Below are 27,869 nucleotides of genomic sequence, written 5' to 3'. Positions count from 1 at the left end.
AAAAAAAAAAAAAATAAGAAAAACAAAAACAAAACTTCTTGCTTTAGAGTTGAAAAATTCCGATTTAGCTCAGGGCAATTAGTCAAAATATGGGCATGAAATCGCATTTTTCGCGGGACAAAATTTTTTTCATGGAATGTGTTCGGGTGGTTGTCCTTATCATAAAAGTCAATTTGTTGGGAAAATTGGAGGTTGGGAACAGCCGCCATCTTGGAAAAGAGATTGGTAGCGTTTTTATTGAATAGCTCCATTGTTATTCATTTTAACAGAAAATGACAAAGGTAGGACTTATTAACAATAAAATTATCTAAACAATGATATACAAAACAATTCCGTGAGTTGATTAAATAAAATTTTATAGTTGGTCAAAGTGCGGGTTTGTATCGCAAGGTTGGGACAAAATGACATTTTTTCATATATCTGACGAACTTTTGATTTGTTTGGATAATTCTTCAAGAATGAATTATAGTACTTATAATTACCTATAAAATGAGCCCACAATTGTTATTGTAACCATCGTATTGTAGAAGTAATCTAACTCCGAAACTCTCCATGTACTAGTCAAAAGTGAGAAAAAAGCTAGTTTTTTGCTAGTAGGCCGAGAAAATTTTGGGAGTAGAGGTATAACCAAAATATAAGTACGCAGTTTTGCTGCCATACTCGTGTTAATGTCGATTTCAAAGGTCTGACAACTCTAATTTTGGGCTTTATACGGTTTTTGGGGGGTTAAATAACGTAAGTTTTCCAGCTAACGTGAATGGGCTAAATTTATACTATTTGAAATTATAAATATAAAAGCTGATGCTCTATTATTTTTCCTAAATCTGGACACCTTAATCTCGGCTATGGGGTTAATAGAACTCACGATATAAGCTTTTTTAACTAACCATATCAGGCTTTTCAATTCAAATAAACAAACAAAAATCGAAACAAAAAAGCCTCTAAAACATAATCGTATAAACGGCTTATATCTTGAGTTCTATTGGTCACATCCTCAAGATTGGGGTGTCTAGATTTAGGAAAAATAATAGGGAATCAGCTTGTATATTTATAATTTCAAATAGTATAAATTTAGCCCATTCACGTTAACTGGAAAACTTACGTTATTTAACCCCCCAAAACCCGTATAAAGCCCAAAATTAGAGTTGTCAGACCTTTGAAATCGACATTAACACGAGTATGGCAGCAAAACTGCGTACTTATATTTTGGTTATACCTCTACTCCCAAAATTTTCTCGGCCTACTAGCAAAAAACTAGCTTTTTTCTCACTTTTGACTAGTACATGGAGAGTTTCGGAGTTAGATTACTTCTACAATACGATGGTGACAATAACGATTGTGGGCTCATTTTATAGGTAATTATAAGTACTATAATTCATTCTTGAAGAATTATCCAAACAAATCAAAAGTTCGTCAGATATATGAAAAAATGTCATTTTGTCCCAACCTTGCGATACAAACCCGCACTTTGACCAACTATAAAATTTTATTTAATCAACTCACGGAATTGTTTTGTATATCATTGTTTAGATAATTTTATTGTTAATAAGTCCTACCTTTGTCATTTTCTGTTAAAATGAATAACAATGGAGCTATTCAATAAAAACGCTACCAATCTCTTTTCCAAGATGGCGGCTGTTCCCAACCTCCAATTTTCCCAACAAATTGACTTTTATGATAAGGACAACCACCCGAACACATTCCATGAAAAAAATTTTGTCCCGCGAAAAATGCGATTTAAATTACTAATTTCCCTGGGCTAATTATTTTATTGTTTTCTTTAAAAAATTTGATGCAAGAAAATGCTCTAAATTAATTTTCGGTGTAAGAGTAGGCAATTTTTGTATGTGAGAAGTTCAGAGCGCAGAAAATAACAACAAATATTCGGATTACATAATTCAATACAAAATAAAAATACTATGACAGTTTATCTGAAAATAAATCAGTCTGCTAAATATATGCACCTTAGGGGCTATTTGTGTTTTTGTGGAAAATATTTATGTGTTTCTGACTGGTAGCTCAGTTTTGTGAAAAATAAATTTTAAATTGAAAGATGTGCGGCGGCGGTGTTGCATGAAAACAAATTGAAAGAAAGTTTTTGTCACTTTTGATAAAAGTTTTGTAAAAACAAAGGAAAAAAATATAAACAATGCCTCTTTATAGTGATCCAGGATATTCCTACTATAGCAGTAGTGGGGGAAGTTTGTATTCTCCCTATTACACTAGTCCATTGTATGGGTCTTCATCAACATCTTCCACTAGCCCATACGCTCCTTATACATCGACCTACAATAGGTCTTACAGTGGAACTTATTCCCTTCCATCATCTTCAAGATCCACCCGATACACGACCATGGTATCGTCATACCAGCCTAAACTTACTACGATTACGGAATCTCCTTTAAATCGATCGAACTTTATTCCCTTAACGCGAATTAAATCCCCCAAATTATCTTCCTACACTTCTACGGCCTATATTCCCACACCTCGTACATCACGCCTCAAGACTATCAATACCGCTGATATTGATGTTTCGGCTACTTCACGTTATGGCAAGCACCATCACATGGAAGACAGAAAGGAAGAAGCAGAAAAACCTGAAGCAGCTGAAGTCGAAACAGCAACGAATAACAACAACAACAACACCGACAGTGATACGAATAGCAGTGTTGTTGATCCAAATTCACCCTACATGCCAAGAGTCGATGGTACTGATACTGGTAACGTTGCCAGATCAACAATCAAACGAAATCGAGCTGTTGTAAGGCTTTCAATGATGCGCCCACGAAATAAGGCAAGTCCAAAGACAGATGACAGCTTGAAAAAGGATACCGAAGGAAATACTGATTCACCAATCAAAACAAAAAATTCCCCAGAAAAATCCTACATACAAGATCGCACCCAAGAACAAAGTACTAAAATGTGTGTTACCGACATGATTCAATCCCAAGTTAGTGAGACCTCTTTAAATGAAGTTGTAATTGAGGTTGATCCTATTACAAATGCTGTTCGTAGATTAAGTATTCCACCGGCACCAACTTTTCATGATATTTGTGAAGACATATCATCTGATAAAATCGATGATGATTTGAATGCTGGTGAATTGAGAAGACGCGCTTCTTTGATTCAAGAACAAGAAATTGAAATAATCAATGAAGTTCAAAAGTCACAATCGGGTTCATTTCAGGTTATACATTTGGAACGTCAATTAAGTCAAGAGGATTGTCGAAAAAGTCGCAAATCGAAAAAAGTGAAAAAACTTCGTCACAAAATCACAGCTAATGTAGAAGTTATAAATCCTCCATTAACACCAATGATTCAACAAACAATTGAAGAAGAATATCATTCATCGGCTAGTCCGGCTGTTGTGACGCCTAAATTTACATTCAATATTGAAGAAATCGAAGAGCATAAGGTTTTTAAACTTCCAAAGAAAAGAGTCAAAAGTGTTAAATCGAAGAAAGTTGTTGAAGAAAAAGTTAAAGAAACTCAATCATCTATGTCTGTAGATGAGTCTTCAGTGGTTTTGCCAAACGAATCCAAAACTGTTGAAGAAACTATCAGCAGTAATCAAGAAAACTCTGAAATCGATGAAGACTTTTGGAAGAGTATCGAAACCAAGTTGGAAAATAGTGAAAAAGTTGATTCATCATTGCCAAAAACTCCCCTTGATAAATCTCTAAGCTTGGAAAAGAAGGAAGAAGAACCAATTGAAAAGGTTGCAACACCAAAACCTATCAGAAAAGTTATCAAATCAGATAGTAGTGAAGACTTTTGGTCACAAATAGGTACTAGGGAGACTTTATACATGAATAAACGTAAGAAACAGACATCAGCTGAAATCACAAACAGTATTCAAGACTTGGAAGTTTCAATGCCAATCAAGGATGAAGAATTGCTAAAGACGTCAAAAACATCTGAAGTCAATGATGAAATAAAAAAGTCTGATAAAGCAGTTGAAGAAATCAAACTAGAAATAAAAAGTGATAAATTAGACAAAGTACAGACAAAAGAACCAGCTTCAAATGATACTGCTAGTAAACCAATGTCACCTAAAGTTGCAGAAAAAACAATCAAATCCCCTGTTCTACCTTTAGAAAAAGTTGATAGTAAGGATCAAGTTAAACTATCAATTACTGAAGCAACTAAGAAAGAAATTCTTCCTCCAACTTCTCCTAAAGCTTTGAAAAGTAAATTTGAACAAACAATTTCCTTAAATAAAATCGAAACCCAAAAATCTGAAGCAAAAACAAATAAAGCACAACCGCTTGACATCAAGAGCACAACAAATCAATCACTACCGGTCATTGACAAATTGCAATCAAAAATACTCGAGCAACCATTATCACCGAAAAAACTTAATGAAAAGCCAAAGATTCTAATTGAACTATCAAAGAATGAAGAAACTACTGCAACTACTACCACCACCGAAGCAATTAGTAAGACTCTTAAAACCTCACCAAAGACCAAGAATGTTATTAAAACTTCTTCGAAAAAGAAATCCAGTCCTAAGAATAGTGCCAAAGAAGAAATATCTCAACAATCTCTCGAATCGAATGTCCAACCTAAAGCTAAACCAAGTGCATCGTCTTTGACAGCGATATCAACACTAACACCAACCGAAGAAAGCATCTCCTCGACGACGAAAATAAGTTCTGGCATCTCTGCCAAGACACCTGATAAAAGGAAATCTATCAAAACTACTACTAAACCAGCAACCAAACAAAGTATTACCAAAAGTGTGTCTCTTGTTGAAGTAACTTCTAAGGAAGTTTCAGAATCCAAAGCTATTAATAAGGAAAAACCATTGAAACAGCAATCACCTTCAACACCTGTTACACCGACATTTTTGAGGAAGTCAACCCAATTGACAACACCAAAAAGTGATATTAAAATATTTGAGGAAGTCAAATCGGAAACACTTGATAATAAACTAGAAAAGGACTCAAAACAAGCAGATGCTTTGCATACAAACTTAAATGCAACGTCACCATTAACTGCCCCAACGACAACGTCGTCACCGGTAAATGAAACAAAAGCACCAGAAACTATAAGCGTTACACAGCAGCCGCCATTGGTGACACTAAAAACGACACCAGATGTATCAGTGGCACAGGTACAAACAACAACATCAACTACTGAATCTTCGTCGCAATCAGTTGCAGCCGCAACCGTAGCCGCCGAAACAACAACAAAAACTACTGCGACCGAAGACAGTACTGTCCTCGGTAGTGGCAGCAATAATTTATCAAAGTTCGCGACAGTTTCTAATTTGGCACAGTATCTGCTAGACGTTGATGCCGATCTAGAGGATTACATACCCTCCTCGGCCGAGGAGAGCGACAGTTCTAGCGATTCGTATAGCGGGGACGGTAGTTTAAGTGCAAGTATGAAAAAGAAAAACAAGCAACTTAAGAAAAAAGCTAAGGAAGCGCAACAAGCGTTCGACCCAAATAAAAAGATTAAAATCGATACAAAGAAAAAGTGTTATGTGAAAGAGGAAGCACCGCGATATCCTTTGGTGGCAACACCAAGACCATTATGGAAACGCGAGAAAATCGTCTACGAAGAATCTTCGAATAGTAGCAGTGAAGAAACAGAAAGTGAAAGTGAGTGTACAACTTCAGATGAGTACGAGGATGAATTGTGTCCAAAAGATGCAATCATTCGCATGAGCACCTGTAGCAATGATTCAGGATTTGATGGTGGTACAATACCTTCAAGCCCGAAAAAAGTTCTAGGTAAGTTTGTGTGTTGTGTAAAGGACACCTTTATAATCAAAAATAAATAATTAAACGTCCTCATTTGCAAACAACATGAAAATTTTTTTTTTTTTTCAAAAAAGACATTTACGCATTGAACGAAATTTGCATTGACAAAAAACAAACGGTTTTTTTTTTGTTATTTTTTTATTTAGAAAAATACAATTTTACTATTTCAATGTCAAGGAAATGTATTTTTACTGTTACAAGTATTTTTACTTGTTCTAATGTGAAAGATCAAAGTAATTTTGTTGTAATTGTTTTTCATTGTAGTCTTAGTATTTAGTCTATAAAACAGTACCTATGTAAAGATTGTATTTTTATTTTGATGCGAAATTTGTCTCACAAGCTCTTTAGACAAACATTTAAAAAATATGTGTCACCTTTGTGCAGTCATAATAATATAATAATAATCGGCAGGAACAGGTGACAATTAGTTGAAATTCAAATTTTTATATATCGTGTGGGTAAATAATTTATATTTACATTTACATGTTGACAGGCATTTTGTTTTGGCAAAAATTCTCATAAAGATGATTAAAATACAAACATAAACAAAAACATTTTTTAATTTGTTTTGAATGGGTAACAAACAAATAAACTGGTGTTTTGTCAATTTTGTAAAAATAGACAGATTAATGCTTAAGTCATACTTTTATGACATTTATAGTTTTTCTAAACTCAAACAGCCGTTTTTAAGCATTTTTTATATATAAAGTATTTGCAAACGGAATTGATGATTTATAGGATTTTATGTATGATTTCAAAAATGAGTCTTCGTTTCATGAAAGCTACATATAATTCTTGACTTCCTATTTGACTTTTACTGTCTTTATTTATCAAAAGCAAAAGCAAGCGGATTTCTGTATGGTTTGTTGCCATGATAATTCCGGTCTTAAATTTAGATGAAAATCTTCTTATTTTTTTGATAATAAGGATTTTTATCTTAAATTGGATTCCTGCTAAATTTAAGACGGAAGTTATCTTGACAAAAAACATGCAGAAATCTGCTTGTTTTAATGTATGTATATGGGCTATTTTTTTTTTAAGTATCCTGTTTTCTCAAAAAAAAAAAAAACACACGCACACAATTTTAATCCAAAAATTGGCGGCATCTTTAACCTCCTTTATTGGAAAAGCATTGGTTTTGTGTCGAAAAAAAATGTTTGATATTTTGATCAAAATTATTAACATAATGAAAAATTCCAAAGATGGTTCTCATCATACTTTCCGTCGGCATGTTCGTCGATTCATGTGCACCCCATCTCTACAATACTGCCCATAATCTCGTTAAGGCCCTAACTACAAAATTTTCGATTTTGATTTTCTTGCATATTTGCAATGATTTATTCTCATTTATTTTTTTAGCCTAAGTCTTTAAATAAGCCAGAAAATTCCAACTACATTTGCTTTTTTTTATTTTTATATGCAAATTGCGATATTTGATTTGCAAATTGCGATATTTGATTTTGTTGTTTTCCTCTATAACTCAGAAGTATGAAAAATGTAGTTAGGGCCTTTACGAGATTATGGGCAGAATAGGGGTATACACAGATGTTCTTTTTTTTTAATGTGGAACTTTTTTTTTGTACTTTGTTTTATATCTCATTTATTTGGATTTCAAGTTATTGCAAATTTTCAAAACAATGCGTTTTGCAAAAAATTACATGTTTTTTTTTGTTTGTTACCTGTCTACTTATCGGTACGGTGTTATTTTAAATTTGTGGAGGATTATTTTTTACCATATTAATGGTCCCCTCGACTTCGAGAGCAATCTATTTCCTTGAATCTCGAGGAGGAGCTTATCATAAAATTATCTAGTGTCCTAAAAGTTTTACGAAAAATTAATTACACGAAGACAAATTATTCACAGAGAGTGAATCTTTTCCCTTACCGTTTTTGGAGTGAATAATTTGGCTACGTTTAAGTTTCTAATGACGATGAGCCCTTAAGATTCACCATGCATTCAAAATAAAAATTGCTAAAACACTTCTTCTGTACTTCTATGAAACTGTGCATGAAAACTGAAAAACTATGTTCGGAAAGAACCGTAATTACTTATTTCAATACTATCAAAAGCTATTTTTCTATATTTTACATATTTTACTAACCGTTCAAGAGCATTAAATGAAAAATATCCATCTTGGCAGGTCTCATGTTTATACCAAACACTTCAAATTTGTATGTCTATTAGAATTTTAAGCCATTATATCACATCATATAAAAGTGAACTAAAAAAATTTGAAGAAAAACTGAGTAAAATATAAAGTTTTTTTACAAAGAGAAAAGAGTTTTTTGTCAAACATGTATGTTTAAAAGTTTAAAAATAGTCATTTTACTGATTAAATATCTTCTACAAACTGTAATTCTACTAAAAGACCATATATTTGGTCTATAAACGTCGACCAATAAATGCCAAATTTATATGAACCTTTTCGATGATTTTAGGCTTAAAACAGAAAATTTTAAAGGCCAAAATCTTTTTTAACTGAGCCAACTTTGAAAAACTAAGGACGCCATCGTGTTCAGCATACTCGAATTATCTTCAGTAGATAGGAGCGCCATCTGTCGGTTAAAAAAGATGCATTTTTAAGCACAGTGTAATTAACTGTTAAAGATATGGGTCACTATGGTGCATGAGTAACTTTTTTATAAAAAAAAAAACTGAAAACTATTTTTTTTATAAAAAAAAAAGTTACTCATGCACCATAGTGACCCATATCCTTGTAACTTAAAACTTAGTTCATTTGACATTCTTTTCAAACTTTGATGTTATCAATTTGGTAGGGAAGGTGTTACCAAACACCAAAGTAAACTGTATAAATGGTATAAAAATGAAGTGTCAGTTTAACCTTCTAACGCAGAAAGCGTTTTAATCCTACGTTCTTAAATATTTTTTAACTCTTCGATAGGATTATTTTCACTCAACGTTCTAACCATCATGGGAGAGAGCGCCAGGTTAGTCTAAGCAAGTAACCTTAAAAAAAATCTCAAGTGGCGTCAAAATTGCTTTCTTTGGTAAATAGAAATTATTTTCGCTCAATTTTATTTTAATACTGCTTTTAATAAGCTTTCTGAATACTTATGTTAAAGTGTTTTAAATGTAAAGAATGCGAAACGACCGACTTCATTGAATGTTTTACAAAGACCAATCTTGTCGTGTCATTTAGGTGACCGCAAGCCCAAACATTCGCAGTGGATAATCGTCGGCACGTTAAAAGAGTCAGCACAATTCAACTATTGTATGATTGCACTTTGATTGACCAAAAACAATATCCGTAATATGATATCGAATTGGCAATCAAAGAGTACAACACAATTGAAGTGTGCTGAGTTCAACGCACGACGATTTCCTCTGGTAGGTATAGGAGGAGATACAACACTTATCTCATAAACCCCTTTATTATTAGGCGTACTGGCATATATTTCTGAACATTGTTTTTCATTTTAAAACCCTAAAGGCTTGGCCACACCGGAGGGTACGCGGTAGCGGTAAGGGTAGCGGCAACGATATTTGTATTAAAAAAATTCCACACCCGAACGTTGATGTGTCAGTTTGGAATTTTTTCCATACAAATACCCGTACCGTTACCTGTACCTCTACCGCGTACCCTCCGGTGTGGCCAAGCCTTAAATTCTAAATATTTCAATTGTCATTATAAAAATTTTTTATGCATTCTTTTAACGTAAATTTCGTCGGCTTTTTTATTTTTTAATTAATTTGAAATTTATTTCGAAAAAAGTCACACCTCCATTCCACCCACATCGATCGTACAAATTAATTGTTTAGCAATCTTATACGAATCTTATACGAACTTTGTCTATAATTTTAATAATATTTACATTCCATCACCTTCTCACAACCTGTCAGGTGCTAAAGAAAATAATGGTTTGGAGCCTTTCCAAGAAATATTGCAGTAATGTATCTTCAAACACATAAAGAATCGATTTAAAATACTAACAGAGCTGGTGGAATTAATACTAAGGGAGTGTTACTACTCTTTATGTGCAAGAAGTAACGTTTACATTAGTTGAATCGGATTTTTAATTCTTGAACATACATAAGTATTCGGATAGAGCTGATTCAAACATTTTTGCTTATTGAATTATGTCTCAGAATCAATGAACAATCGATTTTAACAACATTAGACAGCAATGTAATGCCGTGAAACGATGTTCGTTGCAAAAATCGACTCGTGAAAATCAATTCATGATTTATTCATACATGCATAAGATCCGAGCACATATAAGATCCGAGCGTATCAAAAAACGTTTCTCAGGAAATGAACCAACAAAAGCTTTAGTTTCGGACATCTTACAAAATCGATGTATACTTTTTTGCACATTTTTTTACAGAAATTTTAATTTTTTGCTTAAAATATATCACAACTCGAGCTTCTTTAAAACGTCACTATATAAATTTTCTACGACACCCCTGGGTGCCTTTTCAACGAAAAACTTTGAGTGTAAAATGCTAAAATCACATCACTATGCTTCAGGTAGTAAAACTACATGCTAGCCATTGCATCGGCGACTGTATAGAAAAAATTTAATTACACATGCGTGCAAATGCGTCATCGGTGAGCGACCTAGCTAAAACGACCGATGCTGTCTTATATTTAGATACGTTCTACGTTATGACTTCACAGATGATCACACAAATTGTAAATCATTCGTTGAATTATCCGCTAGATGAAATATTTAATTTGCTTGAATAAGAATAAATAAAATGTAGTTTTTTTTTCATTTTTGTATCCAGTAGAAGGTATTAGGAAATAATCTATTTATGAATATAATAAGCTTGTCACTTATAAGGAGTTGACAAATCTAAAGGAATTATTTGGCGCCATTGACATTAGAATAAAATGTTTTATTTTAACGTTGTGTATATGCTTTTAGGTACAAACTCATTACGTCGTCGTTGTACAAGCAATTTATTTTTAAACATCAAGTTCCTTGCTTGTAGTGCAACATACATTTTTACACTGACAATATAAAAATATCTGAATGATTCCGCAGTGAATTTTCAATGCACATTCAGATAATTAGATTTTTGGCAAACAATTTGCTTAGATGAAAGTGGAACATTACCAATTTACATGTATATGTAGGTATGAAAAAAAAAATTATAAATTACGACTTTCTATTAAATTGCCATTAAACTTACTGGCTTTTTTTTAGATGAAATGTATATTTTTTTAAAGCTTTTTTACACCTTTAAGCAGCCAAAATTCCTTCTAAATCTGTACCTAACTTCTTTTCATCACCTATAGACTATAGATAGATTGTATGTGAATATTGCACTAAGTTTTGGCATGATTTGGAATGTAAACTATTTTTTTCTTGTTACTTGATCACGTGTTTGATTGATATTATTCGAACGTTTTTTTTTCAAGCTTTTTTTCGAGGTTCGTTGGGAAAATGTTTATATTTCACTGCTTTTATTGTCGTTTCCTTTTAAATATGAAAATTTATCACAAATTTTACATGAAACGTGGTTTCAAAGCTTCGTGTTTCGGTTCTACTGCTTTTTTTTTTTTGTCCTTTACTGTATGAACGATTTATACAAGTTTTCTTCCCTGTGACGAATTTGTAAGATTGGACATATGATGAACATTTCTCATGGCTAACAAGAAAGAAATATTAATAATACAAAGGATAACAGGGATTACTAAAAAGAAAACAAAACTATATATTAAATCGACTTAAGATATATACAATATACATTGAGTTTTTAATCGAGGACTAATTTCTAGTGAAACTTAACTTGATTTCTTGCAATAAAGGTGTTTTAATTGAAATTTATCCCTATGATTTTCTTTACCTTTGGTGTTTTAGCTTGAGAACTACAGAAAAATTCCAGATACATATGAAGGAAAAAAAAATCGAACGATGGCAATGTCCCCTTATGACTTCTAAAACAAATTAACTTCTAAGCTTATATTTCATTACACAATATTCTCTTTGAAATTACTTTAAATGGAAATGCATTTCTATATTATTGTGTCAATGAATTGCATATTACATGGGTTGCTGAGTTTATTATGTATACACTTAGAAGAAAGACCACATAAAATAGAACAAAAACAATAAGATTTCTCTATGGTTTTCATTCAAGAAGGAACAATCGGGTTTTCCTTATTGTTTTAAAATCTGCACTTGTAGGGTTTTGAAAAGAAAAAAAAAAAAAAAACGACGACTTTATTAATCGTTGCTTTTAATAAGATTTCCTTATAAAACATATGGGCAGTAAAACATATGGCAATCTGTTAGTTTTTAGGTGGTCATATTTTTCTCTGTGTAGGTTTAATTTAAGTTTAATCATTGAATTTTAAAAATTTATAATTTTACGTGTACCTATGGGAATTTTTATTAAAAATAAATTAAAATTCTAAAGGAGATGGCACATTTTTCTATGGAGCTTGGGCCCAGTGTGTTCACTAACAAAATTGGTATCAAATGAAAGGTGACGGTAAGCACATTACGTGGGTAAAATATTTTCAAATTCGTTAGTGGGGTTTTGGAGATATTTGAGTTTGAAGTTTCGGATTTCACAATCAAGATTTCAGCTAATTTTTCGAACAATTAATCGTAGAATGCGTAATAATTTGTGTACAGAAATAATATTGGTATCAAATGAAAGGTATTTCTTTTGTCTATAAATCTGTATCAAAAGTTTTTTTCTTTATTAAAAAAAATAATACATATTAGGTATTTACTTTTCAAAAGGTGATTTTTTTAAGCGAGGCATTTGGCACATCGAAATATCAAAATATTCAGTTATGACATCCACTTGTTTTTGCAATTTTTCGATAGCTTAATGTGTTACCTTTAATTTTATATATAAAATAGTTCTTTAAAACATACAAAAACCTTATAATAAGCAAAATACACAAAAAAGCGCTGAAATATGCCTATTAAATAATAAGAATAGAAACTATAGTTCAGTCAATGGGGAAAAATCTGGAAAAAGCTATGACGTCAGCTAAGTTTGAATGCAGTATTGAAGAGGGGTTTATCCCAAGTTCAAATCTCAGATTGCGTATTGTTTGGTCTTGTGGGGCGACCGCCATTTTGAAAAACGCATATGTCTCAATATCTCGAGAACGACTGGTCGGACAGAAAACTAGAAACGACTTTTTAGATTGGAAATTAGTTAATCTTTCTTTTTCTAGTACATCATTTTTCTCTAGGAGTTATTATTTCAGAGTTACACTACCGAAAATTGTGTGTTTTTTGATATTTTAAATATTTTAAACAACCCTTAGAGTTAAGTGCGGAATTACTGAGAATGATATACTTTGCGGTTCTGTTACTCTGAAAGTATAACTCCTATATAAAAATGATGTACTAGAAAAACTAATTTCCAATATAAAAAGTCCTTTCTACACATTCTACGATTAATTGTTCAAAAAAATAGCTGAAATCTTGATTTTGAAATCCGAAACTTCAAACTCAAATATCTCCAAAATCCCACTACCGAATTTTCTCCTTTAACAATATTTTGCTATCGCACTCTTATAACGTCTGAAAATGAAACGTGAGCTATCAACCGAATTTTGTTTTATCGTATAGCAAATACAAATATAAAAAAAAAAATTATTTCACCTCTTATGAAAATAATGGGCAGTGTTTTTCGAGTCAATTTCTATTAAAATTGGAAAAAAAAAATTTCTATTACAGTATTATATTCTGATTGTAACCTGAGTTACCAAGGAATTGCAGTGCTTCCCTTGATCCCTTTTTCTGATTCGTGGCTTTTGTGCTTTTCAATATGTCGATGGTGTTGCGCAAGATAAGGACCAATTTCTCATATTAATAAATTTCAGATCGCCCCTTTTTTGCGCCTTCCAATTTAAACGGATAGGGTTCGGGTAAGGGGCAAGTTTAGGACTCATAAAAATCGAACTCGAGGTAATTAGACTGATTAGATTGAAATCTGTTTGTTTTATCTTCAACCTAAACTACTGAAGCTTTTTTCTTTTACCTTATTATATACTCAATTATTTTTGGATTAAAAAAAAAAAAAAAATTATTTTTTCTTTGTTGCAAAATAATATTTTTTGGAAACGGACCAATACAATTTCTTCAAAACTTTGTTTTAATATTTTCCTTTTGAAAATATGTTTATAACGATTTGAGTTTTATATAATTTTTAATCCAAATTCTTATAAATTTAAATTAAATGTATTCTTTTATGAATTTTTACAAAAATGGTTCAATATTCCAATAAAATTTTGTAATATGAGGAAGTACATGTGACCCAGTCGTGTAGGTACATTATTCTATTATCAAAAAAAAAAACAAAAAAAAACAGGAAAAATATGGAAGATGACATAGGTATTGTAACTTATTACTAGATACGAAAACGCTATCCATGTTCATTAATTTTCTTATTTGGAGAATTTATAAACATCAATTCAAAACATTTCCCGATATTAAAAAATAAAAAAACAAATTTGTTCATCTTAGTTTTTTATCAACCAATATAAAAACAAATTAAACAATAATGTAAGAGAATTAAAACACATTCGAACTAAAAAAAAAAACAATAAAAAAACGTCGGCATTTGCATATTAAAAATTATTTATAATACAAACATATAGGTAATATACATATGTGTCTGAATCCACACGCTTTTCAAATTATAAAAAAATATATGTATATAAACTTTATATTTTTAATTCGCATAGCACGTGTGAAAACGTCAAAGACAAATATATACTTATTTATAAATATTTAATAACTGTATAGTAATATCAACATATTTTTGAATACTTTTTTTGTTGATATACTCTTAACAAATCACATCACTTCTCTGTTCTGTTGATTCCTTTTTATCACACAATCATACTCTTTTGCAAAAATTTTTTGAAATGTCTCCAAAATAATTCTGTCATGATATTTAATTATATTTTTAAAAACAACAGTTTTCAATTAATTTTTAAAGATATTTTTAAATTATGTTCAAGTGTCACGCGGAATTATTTATAAATTATAGCACCTGCAAGCCAGGGGGTTTTTAATATTTCCTAAAATACCATATTTTGAATAGATTCAATGTTTTGAAATAAAAAAAGAAAATACAAAACACGCAAATATTTTTTATGATGATTTTTTTTATAAAATGGCTACTATTTAGAAGAGTAGAGTCCATAAATTTAAAATCATATCTTAGCAAATTGCCAAATTTAAATTTAAATGCATTTTTTTTGAAAACTTGGAGTTTTTTTAAATTTTATTGTCAGAAATTGCAATTTTTTTCTCTACATTATTAATTTGTAACCGAAACACTTGGTAGTCGAATTCCGACTAGTTTCTATGGTCCTAATATTTTATTTTAATAACATGAAATGGTTAGATTAAAGAAAATTCTTGTAAGCTGTTAAAATAAACTTTTAATGAAATCATAAATGCAGTAATTTATGCACAAATATGTCTCCTTTTTTTTCATTTCTGGAGGCCAACTTAATTCATTATTTTAGTTCTCAAGCATATATAAATCATCCATTGAATTTTTCCTTAAAAATAAATGAATAAAGAGTGTAAAAAAGGTATTTATGTATTTCTTACTTTATCACATAAAATTTCACAATAAAATAAAGACACTGTCTAAACAAAACAATGACCTTTAAATTAAACAAAATTCTTGTTTTATATTTGTTTATGCCAAATATTTTAAAGAACAACGGATATTACTCGTGCAGTACAAAATTTAATTCAAAATAGGATTTTTTTTTATTAGAGCTATTAACAAAGACTATGCGTGTATTTGAATTGGTATATATCGTTCATCAAATTGCAATGAATGACGCAAATCTTTTGATTTAAACAAAAAGGAAAAAAAAAAAAAACAAAAACATTTAAGTAACAGATCACCAGTCTAGGTTAATTCTTTTGTTCTTCAAAACAGGGCCGCACGTCTGCGGATAGTAAGCGCGTGCAGGAGACATGATGCTTCATAGAATATTTATAGCACTTACTATCTTCAATAAGCCAGATAAAGTGAAGAAATAAAATCTTCTCGAAACTGTCAAGATGTTTCAAGAATCAATATTATTTAAGTTCAATATCGATATAACTTTATTTGGATATCGCCCGAAGGCGCTACCGAGAGTCGACACATACCTGTCGATTTACATCATCTAATCGATGGGACGAAATAAATGAGAATATAAACATTTTATTCAAATAATTTTATTTCAACACTTATAGCTTTATTTGCGTTATACAATCACATTATAAAATTTGTTTGTCTCGCTTATCAAGGTGATTTATCTTGATTGCCAAAGCGGATATAAGAAGGTGCTAAGCAATTTATATATAGATTAATCGATTGTGACCTTACATATTATGTTATTTAATTAGAATTATATTTAGAAAATCAGTAATAAACTAACAATTTTGTTTTGTTACAATTTATACCTAAAAGAATTTCACATCGCAAAAGCATCATTTCACTGACATTTTTTCACGTCGTCATGGCCATTTCAGCAAGAATAAACATTTATTGCAGGATGCATCTCTTTCAAATAATAACAAACGTACTACTATAACTACGGTGACCATCCGTCCCGGTTTACCCGGGACTGTCCCGAATTTCTACAGCTTGTCCCGGGTTTTTATTTAAGAAACCCGGGACGTATAAGTGTCCCGTATTTTGTAATTTGTCCCGTGATTGTCCCTTATTTGGACATCTCTGATTTTTTTATTCAATATTTTAAATACTTTGTATACGGAAAACAAGAAAACAGTGGCTGGAAATCAAATTTTTTCTAATTTTTCGGTCAAAAGTCAAAATCTTTCGCTGCAAGAAAAACTGCCGGGACAAATAAATGGGAGTGACAAACGATTAAAAAATCTTCATATATTCTAGCACAGGTAAGAATTTCGTTACCTAAGCTGCGTATTTTGCAACGAAAAGCAAAATTTTGTGCTGGTTTTGTATGAAAATTTTCGTTTCGCCCCTAGACTAAGCTTTAGTTTTTTTTAAAATGTTCGTCAATTATTTAATTCCAGCTTCTATTTGTCAGGTTGCTACACCAGGTAAAATGTTTTCGAATAAAGAACAACATAGCTATGGAAGAGTAAAGTACCCAGATAAGTTTCAAAACTTTTAAGGACATGTTAAAAGTTGTGTTAAAGATCATACAATTTCAAAATCATTTAAAATGAAATTAAAATGTTAAAAAACAGTTCTCCCGATTTTGATTAAAAAAATATTTTTTTAGAAGTTATTAACAGACATTATTATAAAACCATTTTCTTGATTTCTGATATCGTAAACGACTTAAATGATTTCAACAAAAACGCTCCCATAAAATCGTTAAGGAAATCTTAATATCAAAATAAGGAAAAATTATGAGAACTCATTTAAAAAAAATTTAATTTTTTGTTCAAAAATCAATATTTTCAAAACGATATAACGAATTTTTTATTTTTCCCGGGTTTCGCTTCCAGAAATATGGTCACCGAAACTATAACAGTTCATTTTCTTTCAAGGGTTTTAATAAAACTATATTAATACGTTGTTGGAATTTCCAAAATGTTTCTGTTAGTCTGGGCTGTGGGCCTGGGTAGCCAGGGGGGGGGGGGGGGCATTGAGGGGCAATGCCCTACCTTAAATTTGAAATGCCCTACCTTAAAATAACTTTACCTTGGAAAATGCCCTATATTAAAAATTGCCCTACCATCAGAAAGGGATTCCTCCAAAAATGCCCTAGCTTCAAAAATACTCTTCTTATAAAAATGCCGTACCTTCAATAATTCCCGGCCTTAATAATGCCCTACCTTAAAACATTCCCTAGTTATGAAAATATCCTACTTTCAAAAATGCTCTGGCTTTTTAAATGCCCTAACTTCTAAAAGGCTGCTCTTATAAAAATGCAATACCTTCAAAAAAGCTCTAGCTTTAAAAATGCCCTGCCTCAAAAATGCACTACCTTCAAAAATGCCCTATTTATGAAAACGTTCGACCTTCAAAAATGCCCTTCTTTTAAAAATATCTTACTCATAAAAGAGGCGTTATATTTCTCTTTTATGATATTATAATACGCCAAACAAGTGAAGATATCTCAGACAATAAAAAAAAAATATTGGAAAGATTTAAACAGTTTTGATAGAAGACAACGTTTTTTTAAAGGAACCTGTATATTGTGGACTCGCTGATGGCAAGTAACAGAATAGCTGACAAAATCACGCGATTTATATAAAATAAGGTCATGAAAAAGAAAAATTGGAGATTTATTTCATTTTTCCACAAAAGGTTAAAAGAAGTTATTGCCTAATTTCATTTATTTCTGAGGCATTTTTTTCAATTCGTTATGGCCTTATTTCATTATGAAAAAATACCTCAATTTGGGGCCTTATTTCATTTTTTTCTTTTGGGCCCTATTTCCCGGGCCTAATTTTGCGGAGCCGAGTTGTATTCTATTAAATTGGTTGTACATACATATATGTATTGTGCTCAATTGGGATTTCAAAAAGAAAACAATGAAATAAATAAGATTTCACTATTTGTCAAAAATTACGCTGTGTGACAAAAACTTACATTTAAAGACTACTTTAGTCAAGACTTAGTAAGTTTTGTCAAACACAGTAAAGAGGCCTGCTTTCTTTCTTCAATATACCCCCAAAATCTAGATTTATGGCAAACAATAACAATAGTGGTATTCCCAATTCGCTGCAAATGGTCTCGTGTCATTGCAAAAGTGTAACATTTTCTTACACTAAAACAAACAAATATACAGACTACAATTTTTTTACACTTTTGTACTTTTGCTATATATGTACCTATAAAAAATAAAATGGTGCAAAATTTGTTTATTTGTAGTTGTAGTAGTAGAAAAATAAAATTTAGCAATTTAACACTTTTCTGTTGCACCGGATCGTGAATACTCCTAATTTTTTTCGACCTTCATTCAGCTTTGTCAATTTTCAACTGACTTGGAGGTAGAATAAGATATTTAGGCCATTTCAGGAACATATATAATACATGTGTTTTGGTTTAAAAAAAACATAGACCTTGTAAGATCAAGAATTTCAAGAATACTGTTTTTCTTTTTAGCTACATTTTTGCCACTTTGTTATCGATTTGAGCTATACGCTATTAAAAGAAAATGTAATTTCTTATGTTTACATTATATAGGTATATACTTGATATAATTACATATTTTCAAATTCAATGAGGTACTTTTCATGAGAATGGGTTGAGAACTGACTGAGAACAGAAATTTAAACGATTACCAATGCCCTACCTGTTAAGACCGTGGCCCTACCTTAAATTCTACTCTGGCTACGGGCCTGCATGCCAGATAGAATTATTTTTTTTTTTACTGAAATTCAAGTGACAAAAAAACACACTTAAATTGATTTATTAAAAGTTAGTCTAATTTTAACTCCAAAATTTAAGCTTTGTTCGATATTTGGATTGCATTTCACTTAAATTATTGTTTTAATTGTTTATCCGCAACAAAATTATTATGCGAGGATAAAAGAGATAACCCATTTTTCTATGGAGCCTGAGCCCAAAGCGTACATAAATGAGGCTAGTGTCAAATGAATGCTTATATTGAGCTCTATATTTTTATTAAAATTAGTGGTCTCCAGACATTTGAATCTGAAGTTCAGTATGATAAATCAGAAAAATCAGGCTTTTTCGAAACAAACGTTCTTAACGTATAGCAATAGAAAAACAATTAGTACTAAATGAAAGATCAGAATAGTAAAAAAGAGATGGCACCCGAATTTTTTAAGATAGAAGAGAAGAGATTGTCAGCTGAAGTTTAGTGTAATATACAGGACTAGTGTTTTAAAAATTATATTTTTTTCAAAAAATTTGAATTAGTACATAATTTTAATTATGTACGCTCTGGGCCCAAAAATGGGTCATGTCCTTTAATGGCATACCGGAAAGACAATTTTCAGCAAAATTGTCGATATACTTTATCGATATACAGGATATCCCGGAATAAGATAAGGGAAATTTAACGGGTGATTCTTGGTTACATTCTAAGAAAAAAATTGATGAAGGGGAAAGGTGCGAACAGTGAGACACCTTTTTTTTTAAATTGGTATGTCTTAGAATGTTTTCAAGATAGCTTAACCAAACTTTGAAGTCAGTTTAAGACATATTTTATCTTAATGAATTAATTTTTTTTTTTTGTCCGTGGGCGTGGGTAGGTGTTGAAATCTTCAAAAGACGCGGGCTCATAGATATGTGGGACTCTTAACCACTAAAACCACCTCCTCCTCCCGATTGTAACTAAGTTCAGATGGAACTTATCTAGCAATTAATCTTTCTCGAAGTTAAGTTACGTGTTGTAGGTAACTTTCCGGTGAAAGTTCCTACTACAGATATTTAGAAATAGCTACATATATAACATTTTTTTTAAATTAAATCATTAAAATAATGGTTCAAAAAATAAGTACTTTATAGGAAATTAAACAAATAAATTCTATAAACATTTAAATTTATATCAATCAATGCCGATATTTTGAAATAAAGGAATTAAATTGAAAAATTTCACTGTACCAAATCGGAAGGTTTAGTCATTCGCAAACGTCGTACTTAGTTTGTCTCGTCGAGAATTTCTAGTATTGTTCTATTAGTATGTTCGACTAACCGTTTTCTATGCTTTCGGGCAAAAGTTTTTATTTCTTCTCATTCTTTCTTAAAGAATGAATGAGAGCATCACATTGGACTAAAATGTAGAAAAAGTCAAAACGTCTCACTGTTTGCAAGGGGTGCGAGCAGTGAGACAGTCTTAGGTTCAAACAAATTAGAGAAACCGTCAAATAATTAGGTAATTGAAAAGTATAAAATTAATTAATTTATGTTACTTTAATCCATTTTTTTTTTCCAAAAATTTTCAAAAAAGCCAAAAAAAAAAACGAAAGAAAAAACGCTACGAAATCATATTAGCTGCATTCCTTTGGAAATATTTATCTACTTTTTAGAACTTAAAGCTGCTTTGAACTACTTTTTCAGTATAGCAAAGTAGATCAAAGTAGTTTTAAGTACTAAAAAGTAGATAAATATTTCCAAAGGAACGCAGCTATTAAAATCATAGTAAAATAATAGATTTTTTAAAAATCTATGTCTCACTGTTTGCTTTTTAAAAATCTTTGTCTCACTGTTTGCTTTTTAATAATGTCTCACTGTTTACTTTTTATCATTTTTCGGAAAAATATAAAATTACAAAAAACGAGAAGGAATTCTAAGTACAAGATATTTTTTTTATGAAAGAACATAATACATACATATGTAAAAAAAAGTTCCATTAACCTGATTTTTTTTGTATAAAACACTCTTCTCATAACACTCCAAAAACAACTTCTACCTGATTTTGTGTGATATTTTCCGGTGTAGGAAAATGGACAACTTCAATTTAATCGGAACAAAATTAAAACGCACAGAATGGGATCAGATATTAATTTTTAAAGTTATTCGTTTTTTTTTTTTGCCCATGATAGTTTTTGACTTTGATGTCAATTTTCTTCGAGAAATTTGTGGTAATATAGTGTTTTATTAATTTATTCTTATGAAACAATATCGATTATGTATATTTTAAAACAATTAAAAACGTAAAAGTAGAGCTTTTTTCTTAAAATCGATGCTCGATGATATAATTTTATTAATCGGAAAAAAATAAAATCTTGAAACATCATCAAAACAAAAAAAACTTAAAAACTATTACAAAAATAAGAAAACAAAAATCATTAAAATTTTAACAAATAGCTATTAAGAAAATGAGTCCGATTTATTTTTAAAATCTGCAACTTCAGACAAATTAAATCTTCATTCAGCCGGTAAGCATAAAGTTTCTCCCGTTTGATCGTTCAATCTATTCTCATTCAATATTTTCAAATGATTTTTAATTCGATTGGCAGTAAATGCCTTCCAAATAAAAAATTAAATTAAACCGTATAACATCAATCACTCTGTTTCCAAAAATTATTAAATTCAAATTAAAAAAAAAAAATACCAGTCTGAAAATCAATTATTTAGCTTTCCATAATGCTGATGATATTCATTGGAATTCTGTGCTTTCTATAGAATTAAAGTCCATACAAAGTACAATCTTTCAACTAAATTCATCACATGCTGTCGGTCGATATACAAAAAATTTAATGATTTATTTTTAAGCATCAGCCAACGTTGGCGTCGAAAACAACAATCCAACAATAACTTTTGTTTTTTTTTTTTATTTATTTATGTAGCTATTTCTTGCAAAAGAAAAGAAAAATGTAAACAAAATTTTATTTTTAAAATGAACAATCCAATTCCAACTTTTAATGTTTATGTTTTCATTGTTTTTCTATTAAATCGCACACATAACTTCACTTTTAGGGGATTTCTTAAGATTTTTTTTTTCTTTGAAACCATTTTTAAATCTTAGAGGCCAGCCAACATCATGTTCCGCTAAATTGTATTGAGTAATAATATCAAAAGATATTCTGCTTGCAAAGTAAAACTATAATTATTTTATTATTAAAAATGTGCATAATCAATCTATTTTGATATAAACCTTTTTCTAGACTGTGACGTTAATTGTCATAAGAAATGTGAAAAATTAACGGCTAATTTATGTGGTGTGAATCAAAAACTAATAGTGGAAGCTCTAGCATGTGTTAAAAGAGGTATGCAAAAAATATTGTATTTATATTTATTATTTTTTTTAATTTCTTATTAGTTAAAAATGTCTTTTTTATTTTGTACCTATACAAAAAAAATTGTTTTTGTGATAATATTGATGGGAATGTTTAAAATAATAAATTGAAAATTATTATGAACAAAGTCTTTGAAGCAAAGTGTGTATTGTACATGCGCTACTATACGAGTATAATAACCTATAGGAAGGTGTCAGAAATTGCTAAAAACGTACCTATATCTTTTCTATTAAAAATAAAGTGCTCTGTGAACATCAAGTGGTCGATTTTTTAAAATACCTTCACATCGCATAAAATGAAATTCCTTGTTCTATAATTGTTTATTTCTTTTTTTTTTTCAATTACATTCTTTAGGAGTATTTCAATTTACGTTTTATTATATACAAGTATGAAATTTATGGAGAAGAAACAACAATGTTTTTTACGGCCTTAATATGTAGTTCAACTCGAGAACAACTGCTTCGCGTTTATTTGAAAATGCATTTGAGATTTAATGGCAATTCATTTTTCAAACAGCGAGCAAACTTTTGTTTGGAATTTCATTTTTGAAAGTGAAAAATTATTTTAAATGGGTAGCATGGCCACCCTTAACGCATCTTATTGTTCTCGGGGGTCAAAATTCGATGCTTACATCTCTTTTGGAATAAATCAGGTGGGAAATAACTCTACACATTTTCTTGTTGACTTATTTTCAAATAAAGTGTGATGTAATAGAATAATGGAATTATGTCCCACCGAGGTCCATACCATAATGCACATAATGTCCTGGGGAGCTATTTCACTGCACCGCAACTAAACTATGCTCAAAGACTTAGACACAGAAGAATTCCCATGGATAATATTAGGAAAAGCCTAACATAAGATAGGTTCAAAAAACTAATTTTTTACTTTTTTTTAAATCTAGAATTGAAACTAAAATAATATAATACTTTATATATGATTTATTTTTAATTTTATCATCTGATTTATAAATATCTAAGGAGCACGAGAAACTAGAGACTCACCATGTTCACCTCTCAGCTTGAATCCGGCCTTCAAAATTGAAGCGAACGAAGATGGTATTTTTAATTGTTTAAATTCTTACAAATTATTTTTATTATTTATTATGGGTACATTTATTATTATTTCACGTTTGCAAATGAAGACAAAATACAAGAGTTTATGTATCTGAGATAACTCTTTTGTTGACAGTGTGATTTTCAGATACATTAACTATTTTATATGTTTCTTTTATTTTATTTAACATTAAATAATTCTTTATTCCTCTTTTACGTTTAGAAACTTCGTACACTTACTTACAATTCCAAAAAACAGGACGAATAACAGCTCCGGCCACTACAATTCCTAGATTTAAGAAATATTCAGTTGAAGATTTTAATTTCCTTGCAGTGCTTGGAAAAGGCAGTTTCGGAAAGGTAATTTTTTTTGTTATTTTATTTAATAGTAATGAATTATTGTAGATTATAATCAAAATTTTGTTGTTTAATTTTAAATAGGTCCTTTTAGCAGAACTGCGAAATACAGACTTTTATTATGCAGTCAAGTGTTTGAAAAAAGACGTAGTTCTTGAAGACGATGATGTTGAATGCACTCTTATTGAACGTAAAGTCTTGGCTTTGGGAACAAAACATCCATATTTGTGTCATTTGTTTTGTACTTTTCAAACCGAGGTGAGTTTTTTATTACTTTATAATTTTGTTTATAATGAATAGAGTTAGTTATAAGGCTAGCGATAATTTTAATTTCGTTGAGCAATTTGTTAAAAGAACAAATGAAAATTCAATTACTTCTTATGGGGCATGAATAGAATATCCAATGGATTTACACAACTTTTTTTTACATAGTACATAAATGTTTAGCTTTTTAAAACAATGATCTAAGTTGCTATTGTGTCACAGAAATTGATTTTATACTCGTTATTCATTTTTTTTTTTTTTTTTTTTTGCGAAAGCTAAACTTTCATTAATCGTATTTTTGATACCAGGAAGGATAGATCTTTCTTTTCTTTTAGTAGCTAGCGTCAACAATTTTTCTTATTCCAAAACAGTTTAAAAAATCCTTTTTATCAAAAAAAAAAAACAAAACCGACTTCCACTGACCGAAACTTTGATTTATTGTTTTTTCACGGTTTCTATATACTGAAATGGACGAAATTGAAATGGATCCACACTGCAGGAACCAGTTTCAATACATAATGAATTATCAAAATTGGTTCACACAGTCCAAAGTTATGAGGTAAAAAACAGAAACAAACATAAAAAAAAAACAGACGAATTGATAACCTCCTCCTTTTTGGAAGTTCGGTAAAAACTGAACTGTTATTGCAATTTTTTTGCAAATACCATGACCTATTCATACATAGCACATAAACGAAAAATTTCATAAAGGTTTTTGTTTTCCAGTATGGCGCTCTTTGATCAAAATTCACGTCTGTATCAGATTATTTGATGAGTTATTCACACATTTTTCACTTACAATTTACTTGCTTGATCGAAAAGAGTTTTTTGACGATTATTTCTTTGCAGCCGGGTTAAGTCATAAATGATAGTTTGTCCAAAAATGCGATCGATGTTGGGCAAATGTATATGAAAATCGATTAATTTTTGAGCATTGATCCTCTTATTTTTACCGACTTCCGAAAAGGAAGAGGTATTCAATTCGTCTCTATATTTTTTTTTATGTTTGTTGTTTGTTACCTCATAACTTGGCACTGAGTTCACCAATTTTGATAATTCTTTTGTATTGGAAAGCTGGTACCTGCAGTGTGGCCCCTTTTCGTCCATTTTTGTTTTGTTTTGTTTTTTTTTTTTTTTTGATAAAAATGACAATTACACTGGTTTACAGCCAAAATGGACACTCAATCCCACTATTTTTTTCTTACGTACTTTGACCTCAGAGACTCTGAAATAAAAATTAGGATGGATACGTTTTCGATAAAGTATCTTCTCTTCTCCTTTACATGTTCAATATCTATGAATGCTCAAAGGATAAAAATAGACCATTTAGTAAAAACATCAAAAATTTCGTTTCTTTCTCTTTTTTGAATAGTTTTCCTTAAGTTTCAATAGGAAATTTAGTTATCTACAAAAAATTACTTAATAAAAATTTTCAAATTCGTCTTGCTTTTCAAGTTATAGACAAAAACTCAAAAAGTAACGGAAAAAGTCGAAAATATTGATCGTTACAGAAATGGTCATATCTTTATAATTTATCCATAGACTTTGAAGAAAATTATCTTTTTATCTTTGCTAGAATGTTTTTTATACATAAAAAAATTAAAACTATGAGGATTCGAAAGTATCGAATACTAAGTATGCTGGGAAAAACAACGACAAAAAACTTTGAAAAATCATATCTCGAAAAGCTATCCATTAATATTTTTTTAGATACAATTTTCGAGTTTTCTGGGCTCAAATCTATACGAAAAGTATAAAGGTACTTGGTGTCCAAAACTTTTTTATTTTTTTGTGAACTAGTGTTAAAGGACAGAGTTCCTCTAAAGGTACATTTTTGATACCAAAAAAAAGAGAAAAAGAGCTTATTCTTGGTTAAAGATCCGACTATACATTTTGAGAATTAAGTTATAACCAAAATATTAAGATGTAGGCTTTGTGGCTGCAGAATTGGTAAGGATATTGTTAAAATCTTGATTCTGATCTTGATTTCTGCGCTGAAAGACATAATTTTGCCGAGGTTACGGCTAAATTCTAAAATTCTAAAACTCTTTTAGAGAGCCTACAAAAAAAGAATCAAGATCTATTTTTTATTGCATGAATAACAATGAATTTTTTTTATTATAACTTTGAGTTATAATACAAAAATTACATTTTAAATTTTCAGAGTCATTTGTTTTTTGTTATGGAGTACCTGAATGGCGGTGATCTCATGTTTCACATACAGGAAAGCGGCAGATTTCCTGAAGAAAGAGCTCGATTTTATGGAGCAGAAATTATATCTGGACTTAAATTTTTACACAAAAAAGGAATTATCTACAGGTTAGAATTAATTTTTTTATATTTTTAACTTAAGTTAAATATTAATCATGGATATTTTTTGCTTTTTAAAAAATTACAGAGATCTTAAATTAGATAATGTTCTATTGGATTTCGATGGACATGTTCGCATTGCAGATTTTGGAATGTGTAAGCTTCAAATATATTTAGATAAGACAGCTGACAGTTTTTGTGGTACGCCAGATTATATGGCACCTGAAATTATCAAGGTAGAGTTGCCTTTAATGATTTATATTTTGGAAAACATTTATTTTTAATTTTAAAAACTTAAAGGGTGACAAATATAATCAAAATGTCGACTGGTGGTCATTTGGTGTTTTGCTGTATGAAATGTTAATTGGACAGTCACCATTTAGTGGATGTGATGAGGACGAATTATTTTGGTCAATATGCAATGAAATACCATGGTTTCCAGTTTATATAACAAGCGAGGCAACAAGCATTTTGAAAGGCGTAAGTTTTAATTTTCAGTTTTTTAATAGAAACTTTTTAAAAATCTTTGCTCAAAAAATTGAATAAAGACCATCTTATCTTCATTGTTCCAATAATTTTTTTTTATTTAAAGCTCTTGGAAAAAGACTATACGAGACGTGTTGGTTCACAATATAGTCCTGCTGGTGATATTTGTGATCATATATTTTTCAAAGATATTGATTGGGGACTTTTAGAAAAGAGGCAGCTATCACCACCCTTCAAACCTCAAGTGGTAAGATATTTTCACACATTTTTATCTTTTTTATATTGATAAATTTTACGTTTTTATTTCAATTTCCTACAGAAACATCCTTTGGATACACAATATTTCGAAAAAATTTTTACACGAGAAAGAGTCCGCCTAACACCTATTGACAAAGAAATTCTTCAGTCAATGGATCAGGAACAATTTCAAGGATTCTCGTATACAAATCCAAATGCAACTTTGGACTGAAGACTTCTTCATCAAAGTATTAAGTATTTATTTGAACGTTCATTTGGTCCAGTATAAAATTGAGTGCAGAGTAAAAAAAAAATATATTATTATGTAGAAATCTACATTGAAAGGAAAAATTTTGTTGGATCTTAATTTTATTGCAATAATTTTTTTTTTTTTGACAAATAAAAAAAATCCTTATGAATTAGTTTTAGATACTCAAATGCAGTTTATCAAATTGAATTCAGCTGTAGATTTAGGTTTAATTGTTAGTTTTTATTTATTATTTTTTAATTATTTATATATGATTTTTAAGAATTAAATTAAAAATACAAAAACAAAATAATGGAAATTCTGATGTGAAAAATATGTGAGACTATGTAATTGAAATTTTCAAAAAACTTAGCGTTTAAAAGAGTGTTGAAACAATTTGAAATGTCAAACCATGTCATTATTTTTATACGGTGGTATATATGATAAATAAAATAAATAAGTTAGGAATACAACAATAAA

At 30.2% G+C, this 27,869-nt stretch overlaps 1 protein-coding gene across 2 annotated transcripts in view; it reads left to right on the top strand.

Annotated features, from left to right (window-relative positions):
• The window catches only part of LOC129910510 (putative protein kinase C delta type homolog), a 43,910-nt gene extending 16,041 nt beyond the window's left edge, over positions 1-27,869 (top strand). The window contains exons 7-15 of one of the 2 annotated variants that reach the window (XM_055987914.1): positions 22,302-22,403; positions 23,414-23,491; positions 23,712-23,848; positions 23,930-24,103; positions 26,274-26,428; positions 26,508-26,655; positions 26,720-26,899; positions 27,012-27,152; positions 27,225-27,869. In XM_055987914.1, coding sequence (XP_055843889.1) covers positions 22,302-22,403; positions 23,414-23,491; positions 23,712-23,848; positions 23,930-24,103; positions 26,274-26,428; positions 26,508-26,655; positions 26,720-26,899; positions 27,012-27,152; positions 27,225-27,374 — 1,265 coding nt within the window. In that variant the 3' untranslated portion in view covers positions 27,375-27,869. Of the gene's footprint in view, positions 1-1,829; positions 5,742-22,301; positions 22,404-23,413; positions 23,492-23,711; positions 23,849-23,929; positions 24,104-26,273; positions 26,429-26,507; positions 26,656-26,719; positions 26,900-27,011; positions 27,153-27,224 lie in introns of those variants that run through there. The other variant, XM_055987913.1, reaches the window with a different exon arrangement.

This window comes from Episyrphus balteatus, chromosome 2, assembly GCF_945859705.1.
Source record: "Episyrphus balteatus chromosome 2, idEpiBalt1.1, whole genome shotgun sequence".
Classification (NCBI taxonomy): Eukaryota; Metazoa; Arthropoda; class Insecta; order Diptera; family Syrphidae; genus Episyrphus; species Episyrphus balteatus.
The sequence above is the reverse complement of the archived record's forward strand: the minus strand, read 5'-3'. Positions and strand labels throughout refer to the sequence as shown.